Raw genomic sequence first — 18,719 nt, 5'->3', positions numbered from 1 at the left:
AGCATTCTCCCTCCTCCAGCTCTTCAGAAGCCGTGGAGCGTGTGGGAGAGCCTGCCCTGTGTGCTCCCGAGGGAGAGCCCGCTGGAGACACCCGGCCGTGTGCCCTTTTCCTGATCCCTGCAACCGGTGAAGCATGTGCCCGGATTACCTCAGAAGGATCCTCCATAGGGGTATCCTCAGGCTGCGTTCCGTCCAGGGACCCAGAAGGGTGTGGAGGACGACATTGCATAGCCAGAACCAGGTTCTGTGACAGTTTTTCCATGGATTGGGACAGAAACTGTGCCCATTCTGGTGGGCTGGGGGCCCTAGGAGCTAGGCCGGTGGTGGCAGGGGGGTTTTGGGGGGCTATAGGGGCACAGGACTCACAGAGAGAAGAGGTGTGTTTACGTGGTAGCTCAGCGTGGCAGGCAGTGCAGGCTGAGTAATAGACTACGTGGGGCTTAGTACTCTTAGTGCCCTTAGATTCGGCCCTGTCCTCAGGAAGGATTAAGCTCTATGAAGATCTCGCACGCTTCCCTGGGGGGGCTTATCGCGGCCGCGGGGTGCGGGACTTAGCGCTAAAAGAGCGGGAAGATGAGTCAGTGTGCCCCCACCTGCTGTGGGTAGTAAAAAACGGCGGGAAGGGAGCTTCTTAGTTTTCCTCCCTCTCCCTACAGTCAGCACACAGCTTGTCAGCAGTGGTTATCAGCCGGCTTTTGCTAGAGAAAATAAACAGAGCAGATAATACACAGCATGAGTCCCTGAGCCCTGGCCCTCCCCCTGCCACCGGGAAATTATCTGCAAGACTTTCTGCAAACAGCAGAACTTCCCTCTCCTCCAGCCAGCAAGCTAGAGAAAGTTAACACTGTGTGTGCAGGATCCTTGCTCCTTGCACATAATAAATACTGTAAATGGCTTGGGAGCCTTCTCCTTTCTCCCTTTGTCTGGGAAACCAGTCAGGGGGGATCTCACCTTAAAACACTGCTTTCCAGGCAGTGAAAATAGCCGAGCCAGCTTGCTGTGTCGGTGTCATATTCAACTCAGAGCCTGCAGAGCGGGGCTGAGGAATTAGTGCCATCTTCATCTCAGAGCCTGCAGAGAGGGGCTGAGGAATCAGTGCCATCTTCATCTCAGAGCCTGCAGAGAGGGGCAGAGAGGGGCTTTGGAATTGGGCTATAGGGCACAGGCCTCTACCCTGGGCTTTGGAATATCGGTGTCTGTGGAACCCGTCGTCCAGCCCAGAATCCAGCATCGCGGGAGGGGGTACGTGTAGGCAACGCTTCACGTTCCCGCCCGTTGATGGTAGTGGGAGATCGGTCCCAAAAGGAAACCGTCGCCCTCAAAAAATAACAAACCTTGAAAGGAAGTGCCTCCTACAGACACTAAGCTAAAACTGAGCTTGCCTGGCCCGGCCAGGGGGTGTATACTGCAGAGGAGGAGCTATGCTTTTGCATGTACTTAGTGTCCTCCTATGGATAGGCAGCATAACACCCATGGTCCTGTGTCCCCCAATGAGGCATCAGAGAAATAGGATCCGCCGCCATCTGTCTGATGCGGTTAAAAAATTACAAGTAAAATGTTTATCAGCCTCCCGTCAGAAAAGATGGCTGCTTACTGTCAGCTATGGCTTACTTTTATCATCATGGTTTTGGGAGACATGAGGGTAGGGGATATTAGCATGAAAGACATCCCCGGCTTGTAGCTTGGTCTTACTGAACTGTTCATACCTGGCTGGAGAGCATAAGAACTTCTTCTAAAATGGAGTGGACTGGACGACTCCTCTCTCTACCACGTGTGAAGGGAACAATGCAGTAGGTGCACATATTATTACAACCACGCATGATGGAGCTGGAAAAAGAAACACACAAAGGACTCATTCATATGACCGTATTTTCAGTCCGAGTGCTATTTGTGAAACAAACGGACTGGATTCAGACCAATGTTATTCAATGACTAACAATCTGCATTTGAAAAAAATCACAGCATGCACTAGATTATTTTGTAAACTGTATGAGACTCACTTATTCAAGTCTACGGGTGTATGAAAAAGAATTGGATGCCATATGGAAACATAATAAAGTATCTGATTTTTACGAATACATTGCAATTCTGTAATATTCTGTAGGTATCTGTAAATGGCCTGTGAATTATTAAAAGCTGCTGCTATAAAAAACGGATTGCGTACAAACTGCACTGACAAGTGAAAAGAAGGGAATTTTGTTTACTTACCGTAAATTCCTTTCTTTTCTTCTAGCTCCTATTGGGAGACCCAGACAATTGGGTGTATAGCTTCTGCCTCCGGAGGCCACACAAAGTATTACACTTTAAGAAGTGTAACCCCTCCCCTCTGCCTATACACCCTCCCGTGGATCACGGGCTCCTCAGTTTTGGTGCAAAAGCAGGAAGGAGAAGACTTATGAATTGGTATAGGGTAAATTCAATCCGAAGGATGTTCGGAGAACTGAACCATGAACCAAAAGAACAATTCAACATGAACAACATGTGTACACAAAAGAACAACCAGCCCGAAGGGAACAGGGGCGGGTGCTGGGTCTCCCAATAGGAGCTAGAAGAAAAGGAATTTACGGTAAGTAAACAAAATTCCCTTCTTCTTTGTCGCTCCATTGGGAGACCCAGACAATTGGGACGTCCAAAAGCAGTCCCTGGGTGGGTAAAAGAATACCTCAATAAAAAGAGCCGAAACGGCCCTCTTCTTACAGGTGGGCAACCGCCGCCTGAAGGACTCGCCTACCTAGAATGGCATCTGCCGAAGCATAGGTATGCACTTGATAGTGTTTCGTGAAAGTGTGCAGACTAGACCACGTCGCTGACTGACACACCTGCTGAGCCGTAGCCCGGTGCCGCAACGCCCAGGACGCACCCACGGCTCTGGTAGAATGGGCTTTCAGCCCCGAAGGAAGCGGAAGCCCAGAAGAACGGTAGGCTTCGAGAATCGGTTCCTTGATCCACCGAGCCAAGGTTGACTTGGAAGCCTGCGAACCCTTACGCTGGCCAGCGACAAGGACAAAGAGCGCATCTGAACGACGCAGGGGCGCCGTGCGAGACACGTAGAGCCGGAGTGCTTTCACCAGATCCAAAGAGTGCAAATCCTTTTCACATTGGTGAATTGGATTAGGGCAAAATGAAGGTAAGGAGATATCCTGATTGAGATGAAAAGTAGATACCACCTTAGGGAGAAATTCCGGAAACGGACGCAGAACCACCTTATCCTGGTGAAACACCAGGAAGGGGGCTTTGCATGATAGCGCTGCAAGCTCAGACACTCTCCGGAGTGATGTAATTGCCACTAGAAAGGCCACCTTTTGCGAAAGACGTGATAAAGAGACGTCCCGCAGCGGCTCGAAAGGTGGTTTCTGAAGAGCCGTTAGTACCCTGTTAAGATCCCAGGGTTCCAGCGGACGCTTGTAAGGTGGGACTATGTGGCAAACTCCCTGCAGGAACGTTCGGACCTGCGGAAGCCTGGCTAGACGCTTTTGAAAAAATACGGAGAGCGCCGATACTTGGCCCTTGAGAGAGCCGAGTGACAAACCCTTGTCCATTCCGGATTGGAGGAATGAAAGAAAAGTGGGTAAGGCAAACGGCCATGGAGAGAAACCATTATCAGAGCACCAGGATAAGAAGATTTGCCAAGACCTGTAATAGATCTTGGCGGACGTTGGCTTCCTGGCTTGTCCCATGGTGGCAATGACATCCTGAGATAACCCTGAAGACGCTAGGAGCCAGGACTCAATGGCCACACAGTCAGGTTGAGGGCCACAGAATTCAGATGGAAAAATGGTCCTTGTGACAGCAAGTCTGGGTGGTCTGGAAGCGCCCACGGCTGACCCACCGTGAGATGCCACAGATCCGGGTACCACGACCGCCTCGGCCAGTCTGGAGCGACGAGAATGGCGCGACGGCAGTCGGACCTGATCTTGCGTAACACTCTGGGCAGCATCGCCAGAGGAGGAAACACATAAGGGAGTCGGAACTGCGACCAGTCCTGAACTAACGCATCCGCCGCCAGAGCTCTGTGATCCTGAGACCGTGCCATGAATGCCGGGACTTTGTTGTTGTGCCGTGACGCCATGAGATCGACGTCCGGCGTTCCCCAGCGGCGACAGATCTCTCGAAACACTTCTGGGTGCAGAGACCATTCCCCCGCATCCATGCCCTGACGACTGAGAAAATCTGCTTCCCAGTTTTCTACGCCCGGGATGTGAACTGCGGAGATGGTGGAGGCTGTGGCTTCCACCCACTGCAGAATCCGCCGGACTTCCTGGAAGGCTTGACGACTGCGAGTGCCGCCTTGGTGGTTGATGTAAGCGACGGCAGTGGCGTTGTCCGACTGGATATGGATCTGCCTGCCCTCCAGCCACCGCTGAAAAGCCAATAGGGCTAGATACACTGCCCTTATTTCCAGAACATTGATCTGAAGGGAAGACTCTATCGGAGTCCAGGTTCCCTGAGCCCTGTGGTGGAGAAAAACCGCTCCCCACCCTGACAGGCTCGCGTACGTGGTGACCACAGCCCAGGTTGGGGGTAGGAAGGATTTTCCCTGCGATAGAGAATTGGGAAGGAGCCACCACTGAAGTGACGTCTTGGTTGCAAGGGAAAGAGAGACGTTCCTGTCGAGGGAAGCCGACCTCCTGTCCCATTTGCGGAGAATGTCCCATTGGAGCTGCCGTAGATGGAATTGCGCGAACGGCACTGCCTCCATTGCTGCCACCATCTTCCCCAGGAAGTGCATGAGGCGCCTTAAGGGGTGTGACTGACTCCGAAGAAGTGATTGCACCCCTGCCTGCAGAGAAAGCTGTTTGTCTCGCGGTAGCTTGACTACCGCTGACTGTGTATGAAACTCCATCCCGAGGTAAGTCAGTGATTGGGTCGGTGTCAACTTGGATTTTGGGAAGTTGATGATCCACCCGAACTGCTGGAGAGTCGTCAGAGCGACTGTAAGGCTGTGTTGACACGCCACCCGAGAAGGGGCCCTGACTAGGAGATCGTCTAGGTAGGGAATCACCGAGTGGCCCTGAGAGTGTAGGACCGCCACGACGGATGCCATGACTTTGGTGAAAACTCGTGGGGCTGTCGCCAGGCCGAAAGGCAATGCCACGAACTGAAGGTGTTCGTCCCTGATGGCGAAACGCAAGAAGCGTTGATGTTCGGGTGCGATCGGCACGTGGAGATAAGCATCTTTGATGTCGATCGATGCTAGGAAGTCTCCTTGTGACATCGAGGCGATGACCGAGCGGAGAGATTCCATCCGAAACCGTCTGGTTCTCACGTGTCTGTTGAGCAGTTTGAGGTCCAGAACGGGACGGAATGATCCGTCCTTTTTTGGCACCACGAACAAGTTGGAGTAAAAGCCGCGACCACGTTCCTGAAGTGGAACGGGGGTCACAACTCCTTGTGTCTTCAGAGCGTCCACCGCCTGAAAGAGTGCGTCGGCCTGAGCGGGGGGCGGAGAGGTTCTGAAGAAACGAGCCGCAGGATGGGAGCTGAACTCTATTCTGTAACCGTGAGACAGAATGTCTCTCACCCATCGGTCTTGAACATGTGGCCACCAGGCGTCGCCAAAGCGGGAGAGCCTGCCACCGACCGAGGATGCGGTTAGGGGATGCCGAGAGTCATGAGGAGGCCGCCTTGGAGGCAGTGCCTCCTGCTGCCTCTTGGGGGCGTGACTTGGACCGCCACGCATAGGAGTTCCTCTGGCCTTTCTCCTGCCTGCTGGACGAAGAGGATTGGGGCTTGGCGGAGGGACGAAAGGACCGAAACCTCGATTGTATTTTCCGTTGTTGAGGTCTCTGAGGTCTGGACTGGGGTAAGGAGGAGTCCTTTCCCTTGGATTCCTTAATAATCTCATCCAATCGTTCGCCAAACAAGCGTTCGCCAGAAAACGGCAAACCGGTTAAGAACCTCTTGGAGGCCGAGTCTGCCTTCCATTCGCGCAGCCACATGGCCCTGCGGACTGCCACAGAGTTAGCGGATGCCACAGCTGTACGGCTAGCCAAGTCTAGAACTGCGTTCATGGCGTAGGAAGAAAAAGCTGACGCTTGCGAAGTCAAAGACGCAACTTGCGGAGCAGAATTACATGTGACCGCATTAATCTCAGTCAGACAAGCCGAGATAGCTTGGAGTGCCCACACGGCTGCAAAGGCCGGGGCAAAGGACGCGCCCATGGCCTCAAAGATGGACTTCACCAGGAGCTCTATCTGCCTGTCAGTGGCATCCTTTAGCGATGAGCCATCTGCCACTGATACCACAGATCTAGCCGCCAATCTAGAGACTGGAGGATCCACCTTGGGGCATTGAGCCCACCCCTTAACGAATTCAGCGGGGAAGGGGTAACGCGTGTCAGTGAGGCGCTTAGTAAAGCGCTTGTCCGGAACCGCTCTGGGCTTCTGGACAGCGTCTCTGAAGTTAGAGTGATCGAAGAACGCACTACGTGTACGTTTGGGGAACCGAAACTGGTGTTTCTCCTGCTGAGACGCCGACTCCTCCACAGTAGGAGGCGGGGGAGAGAGATCCAACACCTGGTTGATGGACGAGATAAGATCATTCACTAATGCGTCCCCCTCAGGTGTATCAAGGTTAAGGGCGACGTCAGGGTCAGAACCCTGAGCTGCGACGTCCGCCTCGTCCTCCAGAGAGTCCTCAAGCTGGGAACCCGAGCAGCGTGAAGAAGTCGGGGAAGATTCCCAGCGAGCCCGCTTAGCCTGTCTAGGACTGTGGTCCTGGCAGGAGTCCTCCACGTGGGACCTAGGGCCCAACCTGGGAGCGCGCTGCGGCTCAGACCGAGAGGGGCCTGGAGGTGATGATCCAACAGGGGCCGGGGCCTGTGTAAGGACCGGTCTGGACTGCAAAGCTTCTAGCAGCTTGGCAGACCATTTGTCCATAGACTGAGCCATGGATTGTGAAAGTGACTCAGAGAGTTTCTCAGCAAAAGAGGAGAACTCTGTCCCTGGCGCCTGGACAGGGGGAGCAGGGGGGTCTACATGAGCCGAGGGGTCCACTAGTGACCGAGGCTCCGGCTGAGCAAGTGAAACAGGGGCCGAGCATTGCTCACAGTGAGGGTAGGTGGAACCCGCAGGTAACATAGCCCCACAAGAGGTACAGGCCGGAAAAAAACCCTGTGCCTTAACAGCTTTGCTCCTTGTGGACGACATGCTGTTGTCTCCTAGGAGAATGATCACTGAGGGTATATGGGCAAAAAATAGGGTATACAGCCCGACCGAACAGAAATATATATATAAATACGTATCTATTCCGGCACCCTGGAGGGGGACCAGCACCGGGTGACCGGTGTGGCTTACCGACCGCTAACAAGCGGAGTGTGTGCCTCCAGATTCCCAGCTTTAGGTCCCCTGGAGCTGTAGAGCTGTTCCTGAGAATCCTCCACCGGCAGAATGCCCAAAAAATGGCTGCCGGAGATCTCAGGGGAGGAGTGGAGCCGTGGGCGGCGCCAGGAAAGTGCGGGAATCTGGGGTCCCCACAGTGATCAGTGAGGGGGGAGGAAACATGCAGGATGCTCCAGCCCTCACATCCGACGTCAGGTCGGCAGTCCCGCCCTTACCCCTGACAGGCAGGCCCGGGGGCGGGATTTTTGCGACTAGGCCGCGATGAAGCCGGGGACTAAATTTGAGACCGCGCCCGACAAGCAGGCACGGTCGGCGCGGAAGTCCGCCGGCCTTCTCAATTCAGCAGCTGCCGCAGCGTCCGGGAAGAAGGTGCGCTCCTGCATATTCCCCAATGGGGACACAGAGTACCTTAGAGTTGCAGGGCCCGGTCCCTGAGGTTGAATAGACTCCGGTCCGGCAGATTCCCACAGGGGCTGCGGAGGGAGCACGGTCCCAGCAAATGGCTGACTGTTCAGGATCCCACTTCTCCCAGAGCCGCTAAGGGATGGTGAAGGAGACGGCATGAGGCTCCGGCCTTTGTACCCGCAATGGGTACCTCAACCTTAACAACACCGCCGACGTAGTGGGGTGAGAAGGGAACATGCCGGGGGCCCCGTGGGGGCCCTCTTTTCTTCCAACCGACATAACTAATATGAAAATGCATGAGTGGATGTGTGCCTCCTTCCACACAAAGCATAAAACTGAGGAGCCCGTGATCCACGGGAGGGTGTATAGGCAGAGGGGAGGGGTTACACTTCTTAAAGTGTAATACTTTGTGTGGCCTCCGGAGGCAGAAGCTATACACCCAATTGTCTGGGTCTCCCAATGGAGCGACAAAGAAAGAAAAATCCCACTTTTCTAGATGAAACGCTGAATGATTTTTTTGTTTTATACACTCATGTGAACCAACCCTAAGCAATAGTAACAGGTTCAACAAAGTGATTTCCCCTAAGTCAGGGATGGGCAAAGTGCAGCCCGCGAGGCACATCCGGACCTCTGGTTGTGCCAGTCTGGTACACATCATGCCTGCCGATGCCCGATGAGCAGTGAATACATTGGTGTAGAAGGGGCGCCTTTCCTCCTTCTACCAATCAGCATGTGAGGCAGCAGACATGACTACATCACATAAGAGTGTCTGTTGTACAGAGGATCAGTGCAGCAGAGCGCTGGGGGAATGGGAGCGAGGTGAGTATGTGGTGGGGTTTTTCATAAGTGTATGGCTTACTGTATATAGAGGGCTATGTAGGGCTCAAAGTATATAGGAGGCTATATGAAGCTCAAAGTATATAGGAGGCTATATGAGGCTCATAATGTGTATAGGATGCTATGTTGGGCTTATTATGTGTATAGGAGGCTAAGTGAAGGCACAAACTAAATAGGATGCTATGTGGGGCTCATGAAGAATATGGGAGGTGATGTGGGGCTCATAATGTATACAGGATGCTGTGTGGGGTTCATAATATTCATAATAGTATACGAGGTTATGTGAGGGATCAAAGTATGTAAGAGGTTATGTGAGCCTCATAAAGTGTATAGGAGGCTATATGGGGCTCAAAATGTGTATAGGAGGCTATGTTGGGTTTATTATATGTATAGGAGGCTAAGTGAAAGCACAAACTATATAGGATGCTATGTGGGGCTCATGAAGAATATGGGAGACTATGTGGGGGTTCATAATGTGTATAGGCTATATGATGGCTCATAATGAGTATAGGAGGCTATATGAGGGCTCAAAGTATATAGGAGGCTATGTGGGGCTAATGAAGAATATGGGAGACTATGTGGGGTTCACAATGTGTATAGGAGACTATATGATGGCTCATATTGGGTATAGGAGGCTATATAAGGGCTCAGAGTATATAGGAGGCTACGTGGGGCTCAAAGTATATAGGATATTATGTGGGGCTCATAAAGCATCATAGAATCATAGAATGGTGGAGATGTAAGGCCCCCCCATGGCCATTGGTCCAACTCCTTAATAAATGTGTGAAATGGGAATAGCCCTTTGTATGTTGAATGGGCACTTTGATGAGACTAATGGATGTGGATTGCCTTTGTTTCTGTGTATGGAGAATACACTCCATGTTGATAATATTATTATTATTAATATTTATTTATAAAGCACCATTGATTCCATGGTGCTGTACATGAGAAGGGGGTTACATACAAAATACATATACAAGTTACAATAATAGTGTACAAAAAAACAGTGTTGGAGATTAGTGGTGCCCTGCCTGATCTTTATGTATGAGTATAGCCATAGCTGAGATTCAATGCCCCAAAACACAGCTGTGGGTGGTAGTTACACATCTCAAAGCTGAGCATACTACTTTATGAACCTGTTTATGCCTGACAGCTACCTAAACCTTATGCAACATTTCTGCCTATGGAGCGCCTTGTGTTTTTTACTCTTATTCCTTCAATACTGATTTTACACTTAATGAGCATGTGACCAGACCTGTCCATTAGCCTTCTCTAATTAAAGAACAGCTTAACCATACACAGAGGGCTCAATTAGAGGCAACTGATCGACAGGTCTGCTCACATGTTCCTCCATCTGCTGTCATTTTGAGAACAGTAAAGCTGCACAATCTATGAGGACAGCTCCATTAACAAGCAGGTGGATGAACCTGAAATCTTATATATTAATAAGTACCACCAATTCATGTCCCCAACACAATTGATAACAGAAGTGTAGCTGACTCCTCCATATTATTCCTGAGATTCAGTCCCCGAAGTACAAACTTACACAAAGGATGAAACATTGTTGGATGATGTATGAACTGGCATGACATCAGCGTAGGTCTCGTCTATGGAAAGAAGCACGTTAGCAGCTTGTTGACCAGTCTCTGCTACAGAAAGAAGTCTTGGAAGATCCCGATATGCATCAGGTCCGGCCAATACATCCACCAGCTTCTCCCTCTGTAGGATCTCCTCTTTCAATCTCTCTGCCATACAACCTTTGTGAAAGGAAAGTATTGAAAACAAAAGTGTTATTTGCTCTACTCTTAATATATTCATATTATAAACATTTCTCTCTTGTAATGTCTATTAAGCAATGGTATAGTATGACCTACCCAATAGGCCAATCCTCAATGGACCTTGGGATTTGCACCGCTTCCGCTTCATGGACCCCAGTTGTTTTAGACGGTTCCAAATAGTCTGTTCTGCCTTCTCTCTGCAATTGAATAGTGTTTGTTCACTTATGTATTCTAGTACTAGATTTGGTGCCAATAATCTGTGGCCGATCTGAGAACTGGCCTCCTACCTTCTAGCATCCGAATTATTAGTTGGTCTGGTGTGATACCATAAATGCGTTACTCAGCATCCATGACACTGCGCTGCGGATGCTGGAAGGTAGGAGGAAGTTCACAGACGACTGACGTGGCTGATGGCCAGGACCTGCAAATCAATTCATATCAACTCTATTCTAAATTTAATTTTGTGTTTAAAGCACATCTGTCACCAGATTTCATATACAAATTGCATACATTAATGATGTACTTAATCCTTCACCCCCGAAGCCTTCCCAAGTATGCCAAATGTTACTGATCAGATGAGCAGACATGTGCGGGGAATACCACAGATTCTCCGCCGGAGCCCGCGGTAACCGGAGGGAGGTGAGTAAGGAGGTACCAGTACGTCCTTGGTCATAAAGGTGTTAAAACTCGAAATCTTTCCCCCCTACGAGATTTGCAACCCATATTTAGGCTCTATAGAAATAAAGGAGAAAATGGGTGCTGTGTGTTGAATGCTAAGCTGCAGTTTTTACCCGAAGGGTCTTAAAGAATTAAACCGAGGGTCCCAAACAGTCGCTCTTAAAGGGGCAGCAACCATATAGTCGCTTAGGTGAGGCAACCAAATATCTCGCCCTAATGTCTGTAACTATACATAACAAGTGCACACGTAACCGGGGCCTCATTTTTGAGCCTCTCCTCACAGTGAGATCGTTCTGGGTGCCTGTAGCCAGTGCAGAAGTAATTGGGGCCTCATTTATGAAGATTGCCTCACAGTAAGATTATTCTGGTTGCCTATAGAAACTAGAGTGCAGCTTTCAGCATTGAAGCTGCTGGCACAGTTTTTGCCCAGAGGATGTTAAAGAACTAAATCCACGGAGCTCAGAGTCGCTCTTCAAGGGGCAGCAACCATATGGTTGCTAAGGTGGTGGGGCAACCTGATAACTGGCTCTAAAGTCTGTAATTATAGCAACTGCTGTCAACAACCAGTGCAGAAGTAACTGTGGCCTCATTTATGAGAATTGCCTCACACCACGACCGTTCTGGTTGCCTTTAATAACCAGACTGCAGCTTTCAGCATTGAAGGTGCTGAGGTAAAGTGAAAGCTGAGCTCTGATTGGCTGCCATGGACAGCTAGAAAAATCTGACAGTGAGGCAGTTTTCATAACTGAGATGTGAGATCCTTCAGGACACACATTTTCTGCTTTATACAGTGCTGGCCAAAAGTATTGGCACCCCTGCAATTCTGTCAGAGAATACTCAGTTTCTTCTTGAAAATGATTGCAATCACAAATTCTTTGGTATTATTATCTTCATTTAATTTGACTTCAATGAAAAAAAAAAAAAAATTGTCATAAAGCCAAATTGGATATAATTCCACACCAAACATAAAAAAGGGGGTGGACAAAAGTATTGGCACTGTTTGAAAAATCATGTGATGCTTCTCTAATTTGTGTAATTAACAGCACCTGTAACTTACCTGTGGCACCTAACAGGTGTTGGCAATAACTAAATCCCACTTGCAGCCAGTTGACATGGATTAAAGTTGACTCAACCTCTGTCTTGTGTCCTTGTGTGTACCACATTGAGCATGGAGAAAAGAAAGACGACCAAAGAACTGTCTGAGGACTTGAGAATCCAAATTGTGAGGAAGCATGAGCAATCTCAAGGCTACAAGTCCATCTCCAAAGACCTGAAAGTTCCTGTGTCTACGGTGCGCAGTGTCACCAAGAAGTTTAAAGCCCATGGCACTGTGGCTAACCTCCGTAGATGTGGAAGGAAAAAAAAAATTGACAAGAGATTTCAACGCAAGATTGTGCGGATGGTGGATAAAGAACCTTGACTAACATCCAAACAAGTTCAAGTTGCCCTGCAGCCGAGGGTACAACAGTGTCAACCCATACTATCCGTCGGCGTCTAAATGAAAAGGGACTGTATGGTAGGATACCCAGGAAGACCCCACTTCTTACCCAGAGACATAAAAAACCAGGCTGGAGTTTGCCAAAACTTACCTGAGAAAGCCTTAAACGTTTTGGAAGAATGGGAAAAGCCATCAACATAGAGTTTACAGAAAAAAAAAAAAAAAGAGGCATTCAAAGAAAAGAACACGGTCCGTACAGTCAAACATGGCGGAGGTTCCCTGATGTTTTGGGGTTGCTTTGCTGCCTCTGACACTGGACTGCTTGACCGTGTACATGGCATTCTGAAGTCTGAAGACTACCAACAAATTTTGCAACATAAAGTAGGGCCCAGTGTGAGAAAGCTGGGTCTCCCTCAGAGGTCATGGGTCTTCCAGCAGGACAATGACCCAAAACACACTTCAAAAAGCACTATAAAATGGTTTGAGAGAAAGCACTGGAGACTACTAAAGTGGCCAACAATGAGTCCAGACCTGAATTCCATAGAACACCTGTGGAAAGATCTCAAAATGGTAGTTTGGAGAAGGCACCCTTCAAATCTCAGGGACCTGCAGCAGTTTGCCAAAGAAGAATGGTCTAAAATTCCAGCAGAGCATTGTAAGAAACTCATTGATGTTACCGGAAGTGGTTGTTCGCAGTTATTTTGGCTAAAGGTTGTGCAACCAAGTATTAGGCTAAGGGTGCCAATACTTTTGTCTGGCCCATTTTTGAAGTTTTGTGTGAAATGATCAATGATTTGATTTTTGTTTCATTCTCTTTTGTGTTTTTCCATTGCAAGCAAAATAAATGAAGATAATAATACCAAAGAATTTGTGATTGCAATCATTTTCAAGAAGCAACTGAGTATTCTCTGACAGAATTGCAGGGGTGCCAATACTTTTGGCCAGCACTGTATATATAGATTCACCTATTACATTTCTGATCAGTGTGAGGGGATTACTAAGGGTCATAATACTAAGGACTGTTCTGTTAAGTGCTGCCCAAAAAAACACCATTTATTGGGCAAGATAATCTAAAAGCAAAAAATAAAACAAAATTATCTCAAACAGCGGAGACAAGTGAACAACACGAGTCCCGCCTTGAAAGGAAACAAATGAGAGAGGCTGAATCAAAGGTGGCTGAAACATCTGAGCACCGGAAATGTCGTCTTCAGGAGAATTGGATGAGACAGGCTGAATCAAGGAAAGCTGAAACATCTGAACAAAATGATGAATGTCGTCATAATGACCGAAACACCATATGCAGCTTATTGAAAGACGTAGGCAGGCTGACTTTAGTTAGGAAGCGTTTCACTAAACCTAATTCAGGATTATAGGTCACGTCTGAAAGGCATAATAGGCAACTGTTAATGCCAAACTAACAAAAAAAGAAGAGTTCATATTTTTTATTTTTTTTTAACGACCCAAGATGTGTATATATAGTTCTAGGTCACCTCCCCTCCCTTTGATGTGGGCTCACGTGAGCCTACATCTCTCCCTGCACATGTCAGGTGATCTAATCAGCCGGCATGTGCAGCTAACAGGTGCTGGTGGATCTGAGATCTAGCCGCGCCTGTTAACCCCTTAGATCGCACTGTCAAACTGACACGGGCTCCGGTGGTGGTGCGCTGTTCCTCTGCGCCACCAGCAGCCCTGTCATGCGATCACGTGACATTGCCATGACACCGCAGGGTCAGATGATGACTCCTGTTGCTGTCATGACTCACTTCACAGTGGCATTCACAGGACATCAGCATTTCTGCTGATCAGAGTGGTACTGAAGCATCGCTCTGATCAGCAGAAGCGATCAAACAGTGCAGGCATAAAGTCCTCTAAGGGAACTAGTAAAATCAATAAAAACAAAAAAAACTTTTTTAAAACTATTAAAAAAAAGAAACCTTAAAGTTCAAATCACCCCCTTTATGCCCCATTGAAATAAAGCAATACCTACCACTACATATTTGGTATTGCTGCGTTCAAATACCCTATCAATATAAAATCAATTAATCTGATTGGAACACGGCGTAGTGAGGGAAAAAAACCCCACCAGAATTATAGGGTTTTTTGGTCGCTCCCAGCCAATGTTCACAGGAGAATTGTGATAACACACACAGGGTCATCACTTGACTCCTGGCTGTGATGACAACTCATCACCACCTGCAATGATGTGACAGGGCACCCATGGTGGCGGGGAATGACTCGCAATCCTGCCAATGTGCATGAAATCCCACTGTCAGAGATTATCAGTGGTATTTAACTGGTTAACAGCCATGGACAGATCTTCAATCCACCCGCGGCCGTTAAGCGGGCTTTACACGCTGCGACATCGCTAGCAATTGCCAGCGATGTCGCGTGCGATAGCACCCGCCCCCGTTGTACATGCGATATCTGGTGATCGCTTCCATAGCGAAAATTATCGCTACGGCAGCTTCACACGCACATACCTGGTCGGCGACGTCGCTGTGACCGCCGAACAATCCCTCCTTCAAGGGGGAGGTGCGTTCGGCGTCACAGCGACGTCACCGCGATGTCACTAAGCGGCCGGCCAATAGAAGTGGAGGGGCGGAGATGAGCGGGACATAACATCCCGCCCACCTCGTTCCTTCCGCATTGCCGGTGGACGCAGGTAAGGTGTTGTTTGTCGTTCCTGTGGTGTCACACATAGCGATGTGTGGTGCTACAGGAACGACAAACAACATCGTACCTGCAGCAGTAACGATATTATGGAAAGGAGCGACGTGTCATCGACCAACGATTTTTGACGTTTTTGCGATCAGTGATCGTCGCTCCTAGGGTTTACACGCTGCGATGTATGTAACGTCGACGGATGTGCATCAATAACGACATGACCCCGAAGATATATCGTTACCGATGTCGCAACGTTTAAAGCCCCCTTTAGAGGCACGTGACGGCTGATTAAATCAGCCATCATGTGCAGGGAATGGTTCGAGCCCACATTAAAGGCAGACACACAACATAAAATGTAAAGAGACGTCACATGTCATGAAGGGGGTCAATTTTTCCCACAAAAATGTTGCTTTAGCGCCAATTTTTTTCATTTTCACAGGGGTAACAGGAGAACATGGACTGCAAATTTTGTTGTGCAATTTGTCCTGAGTACACCAGTACCCCATATGTGGTGAAACTACTTTTTAGGCAGAGTGCAAAGCTCAGAGGGGAACGAGCGCCATATTATAGTGTATATTTTGCTGTTAAGGTTTTCATGTGCCATGTCGCATTGGCAGAGCCCCCGAGGTGCCAGAACAGCAAAATCCTCCAATAAGTGACCCTATTTTACAAAGTAAACCTTTCAATTAAGCCCTTAAAGACCGCGGGCGTTAAAATTCTGTCTTAGCGGTCATAGGGTTAATCTCCGGGCAGCAGCTGATTTATACAGGTGAGATGTGTGCCTGCTAGGAACGAGCGGAATTTAAGGGTTTAAACGCCAGTGCCGATTAAACCCTTAAATGGCGCTGTCAATAAATGACAGAACCATTATAAACGCAAGCGCTGTAAATGTATACCTACCGCCGAAACCGGAAGTCACGTGACGTGATTACGTGACTTCCTGTGGTTGTCATGGTAGCACAGGGTCATGTGATGACTCTTGTAGCTCCCATGACTCACTTACTGTTTCACCCGGCCCAGAGCTGGGTGAGTCAGGAAATGAGTATATCTGCTGTTCACAGCTGTGTTTCTGTGATCAGCAGATATGGAAGAGCGATCAGACTGCTGATCCATATAGCCCCCTAGGGGACCTAGTAAATAAAAAAAAAGAAGTTTAAAAAAAGTTTTAAAAAAAATATAAAAAAACCTTAAAGTTCAAATCACCCCCCTTTCGCCTCATTGAAAATTAAAGGGTTAAAAAAATAAAAAATATACATATATTTGGTATCGCTGCATTCAGAAATGCCCGATCTATCAAAATATAGAATCAATTATTCTGATTGGTAAACAGCGTAGCGGCAAAAAAAAATTCAAACGCCAAAATTACGTTTTTTGGTCGCCACAAATTTTGCGCTAAATGCAATAACAGGCTTTCAACACGTAGCATCTGCGCAAAAATGGTACCAAAAATGTCAGCTTGAGACGCAAAAATTAAGCAATCACCGAGCCATAGATCCCGAAAATTAAGAACGCTACGGGTTACGGAAAATGGCATAAAACGTACGCCACTTTTTTTCGGAAAAACTTCAGAATTTTTTTAACCCCTTAGATAAAAGTAAACATATACATGTTTGGTGTTTACGAGCTCACAACGACCCCAGGCATCACACCCACACATCAATTTTACCATACAGTGAACACTGAATAAAATCTCAAAAGCATTAGTGTTATCACACTTTTTTGCAATTTTTCAGAATTTGGAATTTTTTTGCCGTTTTTCAGTACACTATATGGTAAAACTCATTGTTTCATTTAAGAGTACAGCTCATTCTGCAAAAAAACGAGCCCACACATGACTATGTTGACAGAAAAATAAAAAAGTTATGTCTCTTGGAAGAATTGCGAACAAAACGGAAAGCGAAAAATCGGCCGGTCGTGAAGGGGTTAAATGATCTAGGGTTGGTGAAGATATTAACATCACAGGTGATTCACCGAATTTTATAAAAAAAAATTTATATTTTTACCGCTAAAATTTTGTTTTACCCCAGTTTTTACATTTTCACAAGAGGCAATACGTAAAAATGGCATTCATTTTTTTTTTTTACAGTTTCTGCTCAATATGGTAATACCCCATTTGTGACACTACACCGTGTACAGAATTATTAGGCAAGTTGTATTTTAGAGGATTGTTTTTTATTATTGATCAACAACTATGTTCTCAAACAACCCAAAAGACTCAAATATCAAAGCTTAATATTTTTGGAAGTTGGAGTGGGTGTTTTTAGATTTGGCTATCTTAGGAGGATATCTGTTTGTGCAGGTAACTATTACTGTGCAGAATTATTATTCAACTTAATAAAAACAAAATATATTCCCATCTCACTTGTTTATTTTCACCAGGTAAACCAATATAACTGCACAAAATTTAGAAATAAACATTTCTGACATGCAAAAGCAAAACCCAAAACAATTAGTGACCAATATAGCCACCTTTCTTTATGATGACACTCAGCAGCCTACCATCCATAGATTCTCTTCAGTTGCTTGATCTGTTTACGATCAACATTGCGTGCAGCAGCCACCACAGCCTCCCAGACACTGTCCCGAGAGGTATACTGTTTTCCCTCCCTGTAAATCTCACATTTTATGAAGGACCACAGGTTCTCTATGGGGTTCAGATCAGATGAACAGGGGGCAATGTCATTATTTTTTCATCTTTTAGACCTTTACTGGCCAGCCACGCTGTGGAGTAGTTGGATGCATGTGATGGAGCATTGTCCTGCATGAAAATCATGTTTTTCTTGAACGATACCGACTTCTTCCTGTACCACTGCTTGAAGAAGTTGTCTTCCAAAAACTGGCAGTAGGTCTGGGAGTTGAGCTTCACTCCATCCTCAACCCAAAAAGGTCCCACAAGTTCATCTTTGATGATACCAGCCCATACCAGTACCCTACCTCCACCTTGCTAGCGTCTGAATCAGAGTGGAGCTCTCTGCCCTTTACTGATCCAGCCTCTGGCCCATCCATCTGGCCCATCAAGAGTCACTCTCATTTCATCAGTCCATAAAACCTTTGAAAAATCAGTCTTAAGATATTTCTTGGCCCAGTCTTGACGTTTTTTCTTATGTTTCTTGTTCAAAGGTTGTTGTTTTTCAGCCTTCCTTCCCTTGGCCATGTCCCCGAGTATGGCACACCTTGTGCTTTTTGATACTCCAGTAACATTGCAGCTCTTAAATATGACCAAACTAGTGGCAAATGGCATCTTGGCAGCTTCACGCTTGATTTCAATTCATGGGCAGTTATTTTGCGCCTTTTTTGCCCAACACACTTCTTGCGACCCTGTTGGCTATTTGCCATTAAACGCTTGATTATTCGGTGATCACGCTTCAAAAGTTTGGCAATTTCAAGACTGCTGCATCCGTCTGCAAGGCGTCTCACAATTTTGGACTTTTCAGAGCCCGTCAAATCTCTCTTCTGACCCATTTTGCCAAAGGAAAGGAAGTTGCCTAATAATTAAGCACACCTTATATAGGGTGTTGATGTCATTACACCACACCCCTCCTCATTACAGAGATTACCTGATTTACTTAATTGGTAGTT

General features: G+C 47.5%; 1 protein-coding gene across 4 annotated transcripts in view; it reads right to left on the bottom strand.

Annotated features, from left to right (window-relative positions):
- CDK5RAP1 (CDK5RAP1 mitochondrial tRNA methylthiotransferase) overlaps positions 1–18,719 on the bottom strand; it is a 147,763-nt gene that overhangs the window by 102,370 nt on the left and 26,674 nt on the right. For all 4 annotated transcript variants that reach the window (XM_075349799.1, XM_075349796.1, XM_075349797.1 and 1 more), the window contains exons 5-7: positions 10,457–10,557; positions 10,129–10,339; positions 1,707–1,827 (exon numbers count right to left, since the gene is read on the bottom strand). In XM_075349799.1, the coding sequence (XP_075205914.1) occupies positions 1,707–1,827; positions 10,129–10,339; positions 10,457–10,557 (433 nt within the window). The remainder of the gene's footprint in view (positions 1–1,706; positions 1,828–10,128; positions 10,340–10,456; positions 10,558–18,719) is intronic.

Source organism: Anomaloglossus baeobatrachus, chromosome 5, assembly GCF_048569485.1.
Source record: "Anomaloglossus baeobatrachus isolate aAnoBae1 chromosome 5, aAnoBae1.hap1, whole genome shotgun sequence".
In the NCBI taxonomy this organism is placed as follows: Eukaryota; Metazoa; Chordata; class Amphibia; order Anura; family Aromobatidae; genus Anomaloglossus; species Anomaloglossus baeobatrachus.
Note: the sequence above shows the minus strand (reverse complement) of the source record. Positions and strands in the feature narration are given on the sequence as shown.